The following is a 17,423-nucleotide window of genomic DNA, read 5'->3' as shown; positions in this document are numbered from 1 at the left end:
TATGATGGACAAAAATATGACTTTAAAATACTTACACACATTTTTTGTTCTATTTTTTGTTCGACTTCAAGCCTGCATGAATTGTGTAACTCACTAAACCTGCATAATTTAAATACATTTTTTGTAGGCCTCCTAAGTTGACAATCATCACTGCAGTCTACTGTTGATAGATTCATTTTCAACTGGAGCATTTCCTTTATTTGTGAAAAAACTGAAATGAAAACCTTAATTCACTGCACTGTCAATGATTGTTTCTTCCTGCCATACCCTTAGTAAAAAACCTATTGATTCTCCCAGGCAATTTTTCCCCTAACTTCATGAATGTATTTTAAAAAATATCCCGAATTAATGCTGGTGGACACTATTGTAACAATTTGAGTCATTCTTTTGGAAGAAATATTCTCTGGGTAGAGTCACCCAAGATATATTTGTTGCTTTTGATCAACATATTTGTACTATCCAAATAAAATTTTCTTCAAGATCCTGTAAAAAGTCCTTGGTGTATCATTTCAGTTAGTCTCTCCTTATGATATGCTCCATCAGAAAAAAATAGACCATCTGAAGCTGCTAACGTGGAATGTCATTTAATATCACTACTTGGATAGCGCTGAGCAATAGTGTCTTGTGCAGAAGTGTAGGACTGATGCAATATGTCAGATATAGATGCATACAAAATATTTGAAGTTTTCGATGTGAATGAGCCTGTGGAAACGAGGATCTTTTGCGTAAGCCATGCAAGGTTCCATCAGACTCTATAGACACATAGGTACTTTTGGTTCCTATGTCGGTATAACCCATTCGCGCAATGCCATTCCTGCTTGAAAACAGTTAAGCAATACGGTTACATCTGCAAAAGCTTACGTCTGCAAAAGCATCAGGCTCAAAACGTTCTATGTGCTTAGGGCCATCCAAGAGTTCATTTCAATTTTAATGGTTTGCTGTGCATATGATTTCTTGTATATTATACCAATACCCGCTTTCATGCGACTGAATGTCACTCAAACCTTTCCACTTAACAGATAGGTTCTTTTTAACTGCAGAAATGAATACAAACTGTGATTGTTACAGCTCTGCCATCAAAATTCTTAGATGAGAAAAGTGCAAGCTCTAAACTCTTGATGATCGATGACCTTGTACAACTGATGATTTTCTCTGAATCTCCTTAACTTTCTCAGATCGCTGATTTTTTATGACAAGAGTTTTAATTGGACGTATTTCTACCAAACGGAACTATGTGCATTAAGACATAAGCCCTGCGACCCATAAGAATATATGCATAACAGGGCTCGCGTCATAATGCACATAGTTCCGTTTGACAGAAATACATCCAATTTTAGGATTAAGGAAAATCTCAAGACACTAGATACAGGCGCCAATAATAGAAAGGTGTAGAAGAACATTTTTCTGCATTGTGAAGGACCCTTAGTACCAGTTACATTTATGCGATAAAAGCTCAAATGCCTACTCGGAAAATGGCAAATAGGCTTTTTTTCTAGAAAAGTCCTCTTATTGAGCAAAGAAGTAGATAGGAACATTTCTTGAAACTGTTAGTGAATCTTATACGAATATTTTGAGCCTTTTTTTGTGATTCCTCCCGAAGTCACGTCAAAACTTTATCTCTTAAATAGAGCTTGAAAGATTAAGAAAAATGTCCCCATGTAGTTGCTGACAATCAAGTTCTCTTTCAACAGATGTACTGAGAATGAGGGTAGAAATGATTTGAATCTTGGTTGTAAAAAGTATTTTAGCATAGACTGGTGAGATAAACTCATTATTCATCTCTTCTTCATGTAATAATTGGTTTTATTGGTGTAAAGTTCAGAAAAAGTTATTACATTTAATTTTTAAAGGAAAGACAAGCAAAATAATATTGAAAACATTTCAGTAAAACAAATCACGGGTTGTAACCTTGCCTACAAAGCAAAAACCCCTGATGATGCTTTAATAATTAGACAGTGAAACTGCAGAAAATGGTAGCTCGATTTTTGGCTCCGCACTCGTCCTGTCATACTTCATTTTCTAAAGAGGAAATTCCTTGATATCATTTCTTGAAATCCTTGATAATGTTCCTTCTCTTTGTTAAAAATAATATGTGAAAATGTCAAGTCATGACCTCAGCTTTGTTTTTTTTCAAGTAATTAAATAAGAGAGGAAATTTTGAAACCTTGCAATCGAGATTCGCATTTTTACAATCCCACTGTTGAATTTTAAGACCCAAGATCTTGGAAATAAGACTACAGTTAAAAGAGAATGAGTCAAGCTGTATTTCATAATTAGTTTACTTTTGAAAGATCTGAAATTATTGACTTAGCTTTTTCTTAAACTAAAAACGCAACATGCCTTGCATTTCTTATCTGTGAACATTCAGTCCTAAAATATAGCTGAAAATGCTATTTTTCACAAGCTATTTTATATTCATCAAAGGAAACAATCTTTTCTCTTAACTTCAAATTTTTATTCTTAGCCAATAGGACTAGACTAATCTGAGATACCCCCTTTCTGAGTATTTTAATATTAATCATATTTCTTTGAGAGTTTCTAAAATCAACCCAACAAAAATACAATAAATATTCATCCATTCATAAATATCCATCACCCGCTATGTGGCTAGGTATCAAGCCCTCTTGACCAAGCTTATTCCGTACCCAAAACCAGTTATTCATGTGCCTGTTTATTAGAACAACAACATCATTTTTATTGACTGCCAAAGTATTATGATCATCACTTTGAAAATCATCACTTATGACCAACAGAGTTTGACAGAATCCCTTATCTTTTGGATGTGAGGTAGCTTTTAAGTAGAGCCTGTCAATACTGTGCTCTCCGCAGTTAAAGACTGGCTGTCGAAAGTTGTAGTATCTACCTAAACTGTCACCACACTCGGACTTAGATCCTACTCTCAGCTTTTCATAGTCTGTTTTATTTCCAGTTGGCCGAGGAAAAATATCTGTGTGTGTCTCCCAGCATGGAGATGTCTTGGAGCTGGGTGGTGGCAGTATGCCCAGTGGCAGGCACGTATTGTAGGGAATGTAGCCTTCTTCACTGTGAGGTGTTTGCACGTACAGCCAGTTCTGATTCTTGAAGACTGCATTTACAACCATGCCTAGTGGCAGTGGGATTTCATCCTGATAACCACCAAATCTTGTTTGATAAAGTACACAAGGAGAAGATAATACCACAGGTATATTCCCAGGATTACTCAGAGATGCCTGAAAAAGAGAAAGTAAGACAATTTATCCATCAAGGGCTATTCTTGAGAAATTAAACTCGAAAGAAAATATTTGTCAACTTTTTAATAAATAGGAGAATTTGAAGTTTTCGTCATGGCCCGATTTATGTACCTCTACCTCATTGCCGCCCCTAGGCTGTCTCCCTCCCCCACAAATTGTCGCACAGGCGCGGCGGAAGGAAGGGGGGGTGGGGGTCATGCCGTGCATTGCATACCCATTACATTTTTTAATGCAGATGTTCGGACTCTTCCATCACATATTTTGCGGTCTACATTTGTAATCATTTTGCAACTGATTCTTCAGGATTGAATCGCCACTTTGTCACGCCGCCCTTCCGGCGAAACGGTGATTGCTGCTGCAGCGCGCAGCGTCCCATCTTCGTTCTCCTCGCAAAGTTTTTTGTGGCCTCTCGAAATTTGCCACCCCAGGCCGCAGTCTCGACGGCCGGCCTCGGCCTGTAATAAAGCCGGCCTTGCTTCGGTGTGGGTGCGTGATGTGGTATCACGCGAAAATGAAGGGAAATCTTAGCTCTTGACCTGTCTCAACTTACTGACGCTTTATAAATGAAGGCTTAATAACGCTCGCATCGATTAATCCGGAATTGAAGCGTGCAACTATTCGGCGTAGGTATATGAAGTGGTATCATGCGAAAATGAAGGAAAATATCAACTCTTGACCTGTCTCTTACCGACGCGACGCACAGTGGATTGAGTCAAATAAGAGAAGTCGGACATGAAATTTCTCACTAAAACTGCGAATTTTTATGTTTATCTCACATTTTAAATTTTGAGGGGAGCTTCTTGAAAAAAATTTCAGGAGGAAACCAATGGAACCACTTTTAGAACCTCAAATGTTTGTATAAACGGAGTTATAAGCGTTTAAAGTTTCCAAATTTTGTCCGACTTCTTCTGTTGTTTCGATCCACTGTGCGACGTTTATAAAATGCATGTAGACATTATGCTCGCTGCACGCATCGTGAAGCGGAAATCAAGCGAACGCCGAACTAGTTCGGACTCTGATGGAAGTATGAGTTGTGGTATCCCGCGAAAATGAAGGAAAATATTAGCTTTTTACTCGTCCCAAAGACGTTTATGAATGTAGGAACTACATATTATGCTCTCATCGTCGAGTGCAGAAATCAAGCGCGCAAGTATTCGACCTCTTGGAAAGGTTTGTGACGCGGTATGACGCGGTATCAGACATTTTCGTTCGTTCTATTTTCATTTAATGTAACAAGAAAAAGAAAAAGAAAAAAAAATCCGAATTTCTGAATTGTTATCATGAGGATACATATCGACGGTGCAAGTCAGCAATCACATAACTCGGTTTGCGACGTCGCAGACTTCCTGTCATACTTTATTTTTTAAATGGAAAACTACTAGACGACAATTCTTTAAAACTGTCATGATTTTTCTTCTCAATGCGAAGAAAATTCTGCAAAAACTTCAAGAAATAATGTCAATTTGCTCTCCTTTAAGAAAATGACGTAGGGGCGGAGATTTTCAGACACCGCAAACGAGTTATGTGATTGCCGACTTTCACCGTCGATATTTTCCCTTTCATATGGTAAAAACTGGAGTAGAAGTCAAGAATGATGGCACGCATTCCTACAGTCTTGTGGACGCTAATATGCGTTTCACGACATCAGACCGACTGCACTGCGTTCGGCGCAATGCGAGAAGTATTCATGCAGTTTTGTAGGCGCTAATACGTGCCGCACGTCGACCGCACTGTTTGGCGCAATGCATGAAGTATTCCTACGGTCTTGCAGGCGCTGATATACAATTAAGGCCGGCCGAACTGTGTTTGACGCGATTATTCGAGCTATTATTAGAATAATCCCGGAATCGAATAATAGCGCATGAAAGGCTCATGTTGTGTTTTGACGCCGCTATGAGCATTCCAACATTGCCTCGTTTCTCCCGATTAAATATTTTTTCCGAGAAATGTTAGGAAAGTTCTTTATACCCACGACCATTATTCAATCTTTCACCTCATTTATCATCTGAAGGTAAGACATCGATGACTTGTCAACAAACTAACCTAAACTAGCGTTAACATAAAAATGCGTTTATTTTCCAACTGTTTCCTGTTTTGCCTACCTCTAATGAACTTCATTTTAAATTCGAGCATTCCTGTAGCAGATGTTAAGGTTTCTATTCGCGCAATCCTTGTGCCTTTTTCGCGTGATCCTCATATATTTTCTTAGACCTTCCGCACAATCCTGGATTACCAAAACCGCCACACTGCAGGAGCGTGTCTCATGAGTCAAAATAAGGCTTCTATCAACTACGAATTGTTATTCAAACGTACTTTCAAATCGGACTACAAATCCCCCAGAGCTCTGAGAAATAAATCATTTTCCCTCAATTTCGGCATTTGCGATCCAACGAATCTCATGAAAATGGTATATGCACCCATAATTTGATAAGCTAATTACACGATGACGTCAGAAAAATCAAAATGTCAGTTGAAAATAGGGTTTCGGGGAAGGGAGGATATCTTGAACTTATAACCGCCAATTACTTGGCTTTTTGGCGTATAGAGATTAAGATTCTTGAGACGAAGTCAACGAAACTGACTTCTGTGTGTGTGGGCATTTGCTCGCATCGTCAAATTCGAAAATTAAGCGCGCAACTACTTTCACTCCGGGCTCAGCCGGATTTAATTAATTTCCGCCCCAAGTTCATCTTGATTTTTCCGTCCCCACAAACTGTCGCCACGGGGGAGGGGGAGGGGGGGAGGTGCCACGTCGTTCGTAAATTCCGCACCCGCAATGCGTCATCTCACTTTTGCCTCGAAAATCGCGTAAAAAGGCCTTTTCTCAAATTCTTTTGCAACACATCAAACTAAATGAACGCTCCCAAAGTTTAGACAAATTCAAGGTGTAATCGTCACCACGCTAATTTGTAAGCTCCTCGGTCGCGGCACACCTGTTTTGCCGTGCTAAGGAAGAACGCCGTATGAACATTCGAGAGTTGCCAAATTTTCTTCGATAAAATGTTTATTTTGAAGGAAAATTATGAATATTTTTCCTTGAAATTTCAGAAGTTTTAGGTCAATTACGAACAAAATTATCTGAGAAATTGGTAGGCAAATATTCAAAAAAATTCCTGAAAATTAGTGATTTGCCAGGAGAAATTTGGCAACGCCTGAAGGGCCATACGGCGTTTTTCCTGAGCACGGCAGTGTTGTGCAACCAATCGTTCAGAGGTTAATGGTTTAAATTTTAGGGGACTTTGCCATCTTTTGTCCATAACTTTCACCTTCCACCTTTTACCTTCAATAAAACTTAAGTGCTACAGTGTTGATGGCCTTCCTTTGTTTATCAGGAAAACGAGCTTTCCAACACGACAAGGCAATTTCCATTCCTCCAGTTTCCATAAAAAGTCGATACGTATTTTCTATTTCTATTTCTTCTTACCTTGGCAAGGAAAGCATCGATGTCGATGATCTGATACCCAAATCGAACTTTTTCAGAATGATGAGAACTGGAGCTTTTAGAATTTCTCGAATGGAGATGACGCCGCTGGCCGTGTCTCTGCCTCCTCTCGCGTCTTCTTGGGGTCCCCGAGTCGGTCAATTCTGGGTTGGTCCAGTCCGGGAACTTCCGGATGTTCGACCTCTCTATATTTCTGCAACATTTACCCTCAATTATTAACAAACTTTTGCCTTGGCAATACACGTATTCAGGACACTGCAGAGTCGTATAGGGTCAAATCCCGTATCATCAGAAAGAAATGAAAAAGAGAAAATAACAAATAGTAAAATGTCTCCAGAAAAATGTCGGAAATCTAGAAAATTACACGAGTAAACAAAGAGTAATGAGAGGATAAGAGTATATGAAGTAATATTAAAAAAAGAGAAAAAAGGGAAGATATGTTATACATACGTTCCCAGTGCCGGATTTGGGGGAATGATGGGGGGGGGGGCGATCGCCCCAGGACTAACACCACAAGATACTACAAGATATTTTTTTTATTATGCCCTCATAAAAAATCACTTTACTTCACACGAAATTTTTCATAGAAATCTCCATCGTGGTGTCCTCCAGCAAATGTATCTAAAATTTAGTCAATTTTCAAACAATTCCTGGGGAGATCTTCGTCCTCCGTGCAGGGGGTTATTCGGTACTCCATACCCCCCAAACCTCCCCCTTCCTCCCCCCTCCCCGGTGGGTGGGGACGTCCACGAGGTGGTAAAACTCCTGGCAACCAGCGTCGCCCATTTTCTTACCCTTGCGTTAAAGTCTCCGAGAATACTTATTTATCTCTCCATGAAAACCCGGGTCTAACGTGTCTCGTCAAAATTGGACACCTACGAGGTCACGAGATGATGCCTCCCATCTGGCCGCGTCGACTCAGAGTCGGCTATCATTCGATATCATACAGCTACGCCCATTTTTGGGGGGGGGGGGAGTGCCCCCAACCATGGGCTCGCCCCGGGGCCCCTATCACCTTAAATCCGGCGCTTGAGAGACTATTAACTTAAGAAGAAATAAGAAATAACAAAAAAAAGTAAAAAAAGGCAGGTGAGGCCGGGGCACAATTTTCATCGTTCGAGTACCCCTCCATATTGCCGAGCAAAGGAAGAACGCCGCATGAATCTTCAGGCGTTGCCAAATCCCCCTTGATAAAACACGAATTTCTTTGTCGACTTATAAATGGACTGAGTTAAGCAGAAAGGAACCAACCCACATTTTGGTAAAAATTGAGTTATGAGTGGTTTTGAACTCAACCACTGCTCTACTATCTATCGCCAAAAATTCAAAGTTTTTGTTGGAGCAAATTTTGTAGAAATTGAACTTGAAGTTTATCTTTAACATTGAGTCTTATGCAGGAGCCAAACTTTAAACCTCTTTTTCTCGGTTCGATCCCGATGTGGCTTGGTTCCTTTCTGTTTAACTCCATCCAAATATTTTTCTTCCAATTTTTTATATAATTTTGCTCGCCATTCCACCGAGATGTCCTGAAAAGAGGTTGTTCCATCTACCATTGAAACTGGGCCCAGAATGAAATCTCCTCATCTTTTCAGGTATCAAAGGGCATGGTCAGGGACACCCAAAAATGGTTGAATTTTTTCCAAATTCCCCCCTGGGGAGGGGGGCGGGGGGTTATATGAAAAACGGTTTTTTGGCTATAACTTTTGAACGGTTTAAGATATCGATTTGAACTTTTTTTTAAATGAAAGGTCGTTTAAAGAGCTTTCTTTTGGTATATTATGTTTAATAGTTAAGTCAATTTTTGACCAATTTATGGCCTGTCAAAAATTTTCCATGAGTCCAAAAATCAGATTTCTGTAGTTTAGAGCAGCGACGATCGCATGCAGATGAACAAAAAACTGTTCAACTTATAGCCCTGTCTCTGACGGTTAAAATGAGCCCAAGATCATCTTGGGGAAACGATTTGTCTCCGAGTTATGCTTCTTCAAAGTTGGCGCGGCGGGGTCCGCTTCCGCGGGGCAGCGCTCTGGAGTACGATAGTTCACTCCCACCCCCCTCCCGTCATGCCACGCGACGCAAACCGAGGAAGACTACCTGTAATGATCATTTGAACAGATAAATGCACACAATATACGTTATTATGTTGTACAAGTATTATTAAAATTATATTAAAAACGCTCTATAAAATGAGAAGCAATATACCTGGATCCGGCACTGTGGTGTTAATTTGCCGCAAAGAATATATATATTTTTTTTAAATTGGTCCATCTTTCAAGTATAACGCAGGCTTTAAAATTTAGTAAAATTGCGTCGCCCATTGTTGCAATATGACGACGCACCGGCGGCGAACGGCGTACAACGTTATCTTGCATATTCACAAGTGCACATCTCTGTATCTCCAAGTCAACGGCCAGTCCTGATTTCGGACCTGAATCTGATTTTTGGACTCATGGAAAATTTTTGACAGGCCATAAATTGGTCAAAAATTGACTTAACTATTAAACATAATATACCAAAAGAAAGCTCTTTAAACGACCTTTCATTTAAAAAAAAGTTCAAATCGATATCTTAAACCGTTCAAAAGTTATAGCCAAAAACCCGTTTTTCATATAACCCCCCGCCCCCCTTCCCCAGGGGGGAATTTGGAAAAAATTCAACCATTTTTGGGTGTCCCTGACCATGCCCTTTGATACCTGAAAAGATGAGGAGATTTCATTCTGGGCCCAGTTTCAATGGTAGATGGAACAACCTCTTTCAAGGGAAAATACTCAAAGTTTACTCGGAAATGAACATTTTATCGAAGGAAATTTGGCAACTCTTGAATGTTCATACGGCGTTCTTCCTTAGCACGGCAGAGTAGGCCGATGAAAGTTGTTTTAGAGGAAAATAGCTGTTTGTGGGAGCATTTTTAATGGTGTGCCCATCCGTCTTACCCAACTTTATAAAAATCCGGGTCACACTGGTCACAGTGATTCCTTTGAGATTTCATTGCTAATCAGTAGATCTCCATCCTTAAAACACTGAAAAAAAAAGAATCTTTTTGCCGCCAAGAAGTATTTCCTCTTAAATCAAGAATTTTGCTGGTTAATATAAGCTACTTTTTTGCTTAACCCAAGCATTATTTTTCTTGAATCAAGAAAAAGTCAGCTTAAAGCAAGATAAAAAAAATTCTTGGCGGCAAATTCAAGAATTATCATGCTTGATCCAAGCTACTTTTTTTTTCAGTGAAGGATGAGGGATCAGACTCTTTATATTTTAGGGGAGAAACTATAACTTTAGCCCCCAGAGCAAGGTTAGTAGGTGGGAGTGATAGGGTAGGGTTCTTTGGGGGAGAAATACTGAATCGCCATTTCGCTGAGAATATTTGCTTTTGAAGCCTCAAGAGCTCTTTTACCGGGCAGCCGGAAATTTTAGAAGCAAGTGGAATGATAATCACAAGATGGAATACTCATAGAGGACTAACACGACACATAAACACGAGTTTCTCGATATTAATGTCAGTGCGCTAGCGTCATTAACTGCGCTCCAATCTCCCCTATGTGTCAGGCTAAATATTCACATATCCAAAATTCAAAACTCTTTAAGACGTCACAGGTTATGCCTGTTAAAATACAAATAATATGATTGTATCTTATCAGCTGAAAATTGCTTGTTACTCGGATCATCCGCCCTCCTTATAGTGTTTTAAATTTCTCAACCTAGCGTTTTCTTCTCTACACGGTATGATTTTTTGTTCTTTTTACACGTTTAGTATATACCGACGGTGAAACTACTAAACCACGTATCTCGGTTTGCGACGTCGCAGACTTCCTGTCATACTTTATTTTTTAAATGAAAAACTACTCAACGTCCAGTCTTGAAACTTTCTGTGATTTTTCCTCTTCGTGCGGAGAAAATTCTGTGAAGATTTCAAGGAATGATACATTGATTTGGTCTACTTCAAAAAAATAAAATGCGAGCGTAAATTTTTAAACACCGCAAACGAGATACGTGGTTTGGTAGTTTCACCGTCGATACGTAATTTCCGCGTAGGAAACAAACCATGTCTTGAGGCGGTGTTTTCCCCCCCCCCTTTTTTTTTTTTTTTTTTTTTGAATTGAAGTTTTACCTAAAACTTCAAATTTTGATGTAGATCGGACAGCGGGCTGTAATAATTTGTGAAGGAATGCCATGATGCGTAACAGACTCTTTTCTGAAGATTCCGTAACTCCTCTTCCAGTGTCCTCATTGGGTATTCACAAATTGCGATTGTTCATACGTTTAAGCAGTCTGCTCATGTAAACAAACTATTAAAAAATTCAGTATAATCCGTTAATGTGTATTTTTTTTTAAAGCAATTTGAGGCTATGGGAGCAAATCGGGTAATGGTGTAAAAAACTAAGCTTAAAATTATTCAAATCGCCTCTAAAATAATTTACCTGTCATTTGAACGAACTTTGATTGAAGTCTTATCCGAATGTGTTCGGTCTTTAAGGACCCAGTTTTGGGTAGTCTTCGCTCGATCCAAGGAAGAAGGCTTAAGACCCATCTACCCATGCTCATCATCTCCCATTTTCTACTTTTTAGTAATGGCCCATCTTCGATCCGCCAGGTCAATGAATGATTCATCCTGAAATAAAAGCAATGAGTAAATTTGACTGAAAAAATATGCTTCTAATTAAGACAAAACCAAAATCGAGACACAGGGAAAGGCTAAAGTTAGTTGGCTAATGCCTATGAATAAGTATTCAAGCATACCAAGTATACTATATATCAAATTGGCATGTACTCATTGTAAATGCAAGTAGGGAAGCGCACACGAGTGTAGGTATATTAATATTTTATTCCGAAGAATCGCTGTTCCTTAAGTTCTGAAAACCCCATCAAAATTTCACGTAGAACTCGTTGAACATCAGGGGCGTAGCTAGGAAATTTTTCTGGGGGGGGGGGGGCATGGGACCACCTCTCGTGGTGAAGAGAGCGGGGGGGGTGAGGAATGGAGGATCCCGTTTTTCTGGGAGGGCCACGAGATTTCTGGGGGGGGGGGGGGGCCCTCAGGACTCTCCTAGCTATATAGGTACACCCATGTTGAACATACCATAATTTTTCAACAAGAACTTGCTATACTATTTCTGGCTGATCCACGAAAGCGCGCCTACCTGCATAGAGAAATGAATGGCACATATTGCTTCAAATTTGAGCTGAAAATAGAGGTTTCTCTTTGTAAAAATGAAGCCCAATTGATCATTTATCAAAAATCAGGTCCCCATCAACCCTTATCCCAAGTAGCATTTCTCGACAGAAAACTCGCGATATTTTGAAATTAAGTTGCGATTTTTTTTACAATTTTTTGGCCCTAAAATCATTGAGATCATCAACATCCAGGCGATTGTCCTCAATCTTGTCGCAATGGACCACTAGACAAGGTACGAATTTAAGTAATCTGATACATGTTTCATAACCAGAATTGCACGTAAAACACGATTCACACAACAAAAATTACTGAAACCAACTCTTAACGAAGATATTAACGTTTTTATTTCACATTGGTTACGAGGAATTTGAACTGCCCGCTCACAAGAAACTCAAAGCTCTACGTGAGTCAAATCGCGCACTACAACAGTTTCAGCAAGCCTCTCAATCGAGCACTGTTCATTTCCCACCATGTGTTGTTCAACTTAAAAGCAATTTGCCATAGCTGAGCCAAAGCGTCAAGATTAAGGTTGCCAGATTTTTATATCACAGAGACTGTCATGATAATGTTTAGCGCGCGATGTGAATCACGTAGAGCATTGAGTTTTCATGAGCGGGTGGTTTGAATTCACGCATCAAGAATCATTAAATATCTTCGTTAGGAGTTAATTTCGATAATTTTCGTTGTGCGCATCGTGTTCTACGTGAAATTTTAGTCAAGAAACATGTATCAGAATGCTGAAATTCGTACCTTGTCTAGTGGTCCATTATCTCTATAGAATCGCGTTTGATGAAATCGAAATTTTATCTCGATTTATCAAGATTTTTTGTTCAATAATATTGCGATATTCGCTATCGATAAAATCGCGATCACTGCCACTTGGGACATGGTTTATTTTCCAGTGCAAACATTTAAGAACAATTATGTATTACAAAACTATGTTGCGTATTTTCTGGGCACAACTTTTACAAGTCGGTGAGCCACAAGTACCTACTACAACTACTATTTATGTCAAAATCCCCCCCCTCCTCATCATTAAGTATAATTTGAGAGAGAAATTTTGATAAAGAAATAAGTCAGCGATTATACTTGAACTGATTAGACTTGAGAGCAGAATTTAAAAGTATATTTCGTAAATAAAATGGAAAATTGTCATAGGGGGTTTTTCCTTTCTTTTCTGACTAGTTATATAATTTCATTTTTTTTCCCTAATCCTTGTACATATAAAGTGTGAGAGCATTACACACACTAAAAACACTAACTCCAAAATTGGCATTTCACTAAAATTTTTAATAGCATTGATTAAGATCTTTAGGAAGCCCGGTAAAGGAAGATTCAAAGAAAAATTGAGGTAATAACTATGATAAAAACTTGAAATTATGCCAAAAACACGTAAAAAGACGTTTTTATAGAGTTTTTCATGAAGATTTCCGAAGAGATTCTAAACGTTTAATGATGGTGACTGTCGTAAACCAGTGCATCCATTGCGTTGTTTTAACATTTCCACTCATATCTCATTTTTATTGAAGAAATAATAATCATCCATCTTCAAACTAGAGCTTGATCTCCATGCAGAACATTTTGCTGACATATAGGAAAAATCAAGGAAATTTTCGAAAAATTATACATTGCCTAGTTTTTCGATGAAAAAATAAAGTATGGCGGAAGTCTGCGAAGTCGACGCAAACGGAGGTACATACGTGGTTGGTTCCGCAGTTTGGCAATCAACAAGATTCACAACTGGGGCATCTTGAAGCAAAGAAAGCGAGGTCCATTTTTCTGATGAACCCTGGATTACGCAAGAGTACTAGCGTTGCGGCATTCGTCAGGAAAATGAACATTGCTCTGTTTGCTCCAAGATGCCTGAACTTCATTTCTCTCCGCATACAATAAAGCTTTCTTGTTTTTTAAATCGAAAGTGTAATCTGCATATTACCCAAGTAGCAAAATAGAATTTGTTTCTAGAAAAAAAATATTAAGAAAATTTCTAGAAAAAACAAAGAAAATGAGAGTTATCCAGAAAATAGAAAGAAAAAACATTGCGAGTCAAAAGTCTGACCAAAGAAAATAGATCTATTTCATAGGTCTACTTTCTGTCAACTTCTCACTTGGAAAAAGATAGAAATTTATTGACGGTAGAATTATTTTCTAGCCAATTTCTTAATGTTTTCCTTTAAGAAAATGCAAGGAAAAAATTTATTTTCTTTCTATTTTCTCGTGTCTATTTTCTAGATCTACTTTATACCTATTTTTTTTTCAAGAAAATTGTTCTATCTAGAAAGTAGACATTTTCTTGATGAGCGCCACCTAGAAAGTAGATGACAATGCTACTTGGGTAAGTAAGTAAAAACTCGAACAAGTTGGCTAAAATCACGGAAAAATTATCAAATATTCTTTGAAAGCACGCCCGCAGAGTCATTTTTCTCAAGAATTTCAAATTTTTAAAAACTCATCTCAAATTCTTTTGAAAAACTTTCCTTGAGTAATCAAAATTTGTTTACAAATTTTCCAAAATTATTTGGAACTAGGACACGCAGACATGACGAGCCGATACTTTTGCAGATGTACCTATCGTGCTTCGTACTTGAGAAAAAAAGTCACTAAAAATATGGCTCAAATGAGACGAGTGACATTAATGTGTTGGAATTAAACTAGATCTACACAATTTTTAGAGAAAATTCTGGATCTGTGAAATTTTCCCATAGAATAGTTTATGCATTTGTGTTGATATTTTTATTCAGGTATTTACTGCTTTGTGAACGATTAATTTTGAGTTAATATTTGTGTGATAAAATGTGTGTAAAGAAGTCGAAAGGTACCAACCAGACACAAAGGCCTTCCTAGGAAAATTCGATTAAACTGTAGAGCAAATCACGCCACCCATTCGATTAAAATTCGGTCGAAGATTCGTCTCTGCATAATTAAAACTGTAAAGAGGGCACTGGAAAAAACCGAGTATAAATTTTACGGCTGATAATCATGAATTTAAAATTTCCAAAAGGAAGACTAAATTTAGTAAGGATAGAGATAACACTAAAACTGAAAATGGTGAATCAAAATTCGGAGCAGAAAACTGGGAAACTTTCAGAAAACACGGATTGAACTTGGGAATTTGTACGCAGGTAGAGCGCAAGCTCACCACCGTCGCGCGAGGTTTGCAATAAACTAGAGCCGCTTGTAATGAGCGAGGTTAGGTCTCGGAACATTTGAGTAATGGTAACAAATCCCTCCTCGTGCCCGGCTTGAATCGACCAATCAGACGCTTGCTTCAGAACCCTCTATCGGTGCAGTTTTAGCTGACCGCTCGCCGGCCGGCCGGGGCGAATCTTATGCCTTATGAAGTGATAAGTCCGTATCTGCTGTTAATAATCACAAGAACTCATAACCTACAATTAGTCTGCTCAAGTTTATTCCTCCTCTGAGCCCCCCCCCCCCCATCTGCCCTGGTATTGCCCTCTTCTTTGCGTTCTTTCGCTATCTGACTTATGATCCACCCACTAGCCCTCGTTTTCAGCTGTGGAAAGGTGAGATCGGTTCGTGCGGAAAACGTACTTTTTCATGAGTCCCAACTTAACGGGATATTCAAACCTAAATTTTTCAGTTTTACACGACCTATAATATGGATCGCATTTTGCAAAAAGGAACCAAGAGCATTCCAATGTTGCAATGATTGTGCAACTTACATTCTTCGCAATGAAATCACTGAAATCATGCAAAAAACTAAATTTACGAAGGTGATGTTCGTCTTGAATTCACAATTTATTGGGAGTATAGATGAGACTTGTTCAGACGATCAGTTAATATTTGCAAGGTAAAAAAAGTTGCACAATCTTAGCGACACTGGAATGCTCTTGGTTCCTTTTTGCATAATGCAATCCATATGTGAAATTCGGCAGTGCCCACGCCCATAAAGAGTGGCGGGGCGGGGCCGAAAACATTTTTTTTGGGGGGGGGGGGGGGCGTATTTGACTTAAAAAATTCGTACAGTCTGAAGGCGCCGAAGAGAGGTCGATCCAGACTCTCGTAAATCATTGGCGTGACTGCGCCAAGCATCTTTAATGTTGATCAAAATATCCTCATGTTTTATACTTTTTACATCACGTCTTAAAAGGATCAACTGTATGAATTTAACCCCAGCAAGTTATTATAGGTATCTGTTGCAAACTTTAGTAGAGGCGAGAAGAAGAGTTTTGTCTCACTGAAAAAATTTGGAAAAACCACCATGAACACATTTTGAGCGTCCTGCTTTTAAGAGTATACTCTCGTAAAGACACAAATTGATACAGCTCAATCGGTGTCCGGTCTCACAATTCCGCCCAAAATCCGAAGGAAGGTATACCTATATATGGATTTCATCGACATAAATCGATCGGAAAGCATGCAAAAATGTGAACCGATCCTCATGATTCGATCGGCAGGTAATTAAAAAATCCAGCAAGTGACATGAATCTACGAAAAAATGAAACTTGAGACAATCTACGTGATTCGATCGACAAACCCGTGAATCGATCGACAAATCCGTAAATCGATCGACGAAGCCCATGAATCGATAGGAGATATTCGGTCGAATCGATGTCAATAGGTTCACGTTATTTTTTTCCGATTGATTCATGTCGACCGAATTGTTGTCGATCGATTAACGTATTTATTTTGCGATTGATTCATGTCGATCAAATCCACACGTTCTGTCAGCGATGACCTGGCAGTCCTGAAGGGCACTCCCCAAGAAGCAGTGATCGCGATAAGTTGCGATTTGATCGGAAAAAGTACAGCGATTTTATAACCGTCGATTTATTGAAATATCGAACAAAGAATCGTGATAAATTGAGATAAAATTCGAATTCTATCAGACGCGAATTATAGATATAAAAATAGCGACAAGATCGAGCATAATCGCTCAGAATTTGATGATCCTAGTGATTTTTTCGCCAAAAAATTGTGACAGAATCGCAAATTATTTTCAACATGTCGCGATTTTTCCGTTGAAAAACGCTACTTGGGTAGGGAGGTCTTGGAACGTGTAAGAGAGAAACGTACTTTACTAGTCACTATGCAGCACAAAGGTAGTCGAAATAATCCAAACTACATCAGCTTTTGCCCAACTCCCTTTCATATTTTATGTTTTGAATAAAGCAACACTACTGAATTTGAGTATACATCCTTCATAATCTAGGGTATATCCGTATATTAACAGTGGAAAGTATGAAGACATCAGATAGTTCAGTTCTCTGTTAAAAAAATAAGACCCAAGAGAAAACGTGAAATGAAGTTAGGCCTTGTCTGGCCAAATTCACCCCACTAGGTATACTATTGTTCTTCCTTGAATTCCAATATTTTCTTTACTATATACATGGTCATCATCACTGATTTCTTAGGAATCGCATTTCTGATATTGGGAGTTCATATTAAAAGGGACCCCGTGGGTTGAGACTAGCATTTGAGTTTAGTGTTCTCTAATGACCGGTATGCGTTAACACAAATTGTACTATGGAGAACAGAGAAAGTAGATGAACATTGGTACTCAAGGAAAAATGTTGCTCCAAAAACGCTTCCCCCTCCCCTCTAATAATCCGAGGGC

At 38.8% G+C, this 17,423-nt stretch overlaps 1 protein-coding gene across 2 annotated transcripts; it reads right to left on the bottom strand.

Annotated features, from left to right (window-relative positions):
* Positions 1-203: 203 nt before the first annotated feature.
* LOC109043990 (SH3 domain-containing protein Dlish) lies at positions 204-15,443 on the bottom strand. 2 transcript variants are annotated; one of them, XM_019061418.2, is made up of 4 exons: positions 14,669-15,443; positions 11,091-11,281; positions 6,655-6,865; positions 204-3,209 (listed from the first exon to the last, which is right to left on the bottom strand). In XM_019061418.2, the coding sequence occupies exons 2-4, from the start codon at positions 11,198-11,200 to the stop codon at positions 2,580-2,582; spliced, it is 951 nt and encodes a 316-aa protein (XP_018916963.2). In that variant the 5' UTR covers positions 11,201-11,281; positions 14,669-15,443; the 3' UTR covers positions 204-2,579. The 2 variants fall into 2 exon arrangements, with proteins under 2 accessions (XP_018916963.2, XP_072162379.1); XM_072306278.1 differs by lacking the exon at positions 14,669-15,443 and having other exon boundaries at positions 11,091-11,558.
* Positions 15,444-17,423: the final 1,980 nt, after the last annotated feature.

The sequence above is a fragment of the Bemisia tabaci genome, chromosome 1 (genome assembly GCF_918797505.1).
Source record: "Bemisia tabaci chromosome 1, PGI_BMITA_v3".
NCBI classification, from domain to species: domain Eukaryota; kingdom Metazoa; phylum Arthropoda; class Insecta; order Hemiptera; family Aleyrodidae; genus Bemisia; species Bemisia tabaci.
The sequence above is the reverse complement of the archived record's forward strand: the minus strand, read 5'-3'. Positions and strand labels throughout refer to the sequence as shown.

Bases quoted from the DNA above. Each gene is read 5' to 3' on its own strand.
- LOC109043990 (XM_019061418.2), bottom strand. From the start codon at position 11,200: ATGGGTCTTAAGCCTTCTTCCTTGGATCGAGCGAAGACTACCCAAAAC. The intron at 6,866-11,090 runs GTAAATTATTTT...TAAATGTTGCAG, and splicing joins AAAGTTCGTTCAAATGACAG to AAATATAGAGAGGTCGAACA. The intron at 3,210-6,654 runs GTAAGAAGAAAT...TCTCTTTTTCAG, and splicing joins TCGATGCTTTCCTTGCCAAG to GCATCTCTGAGTAATCCTGG.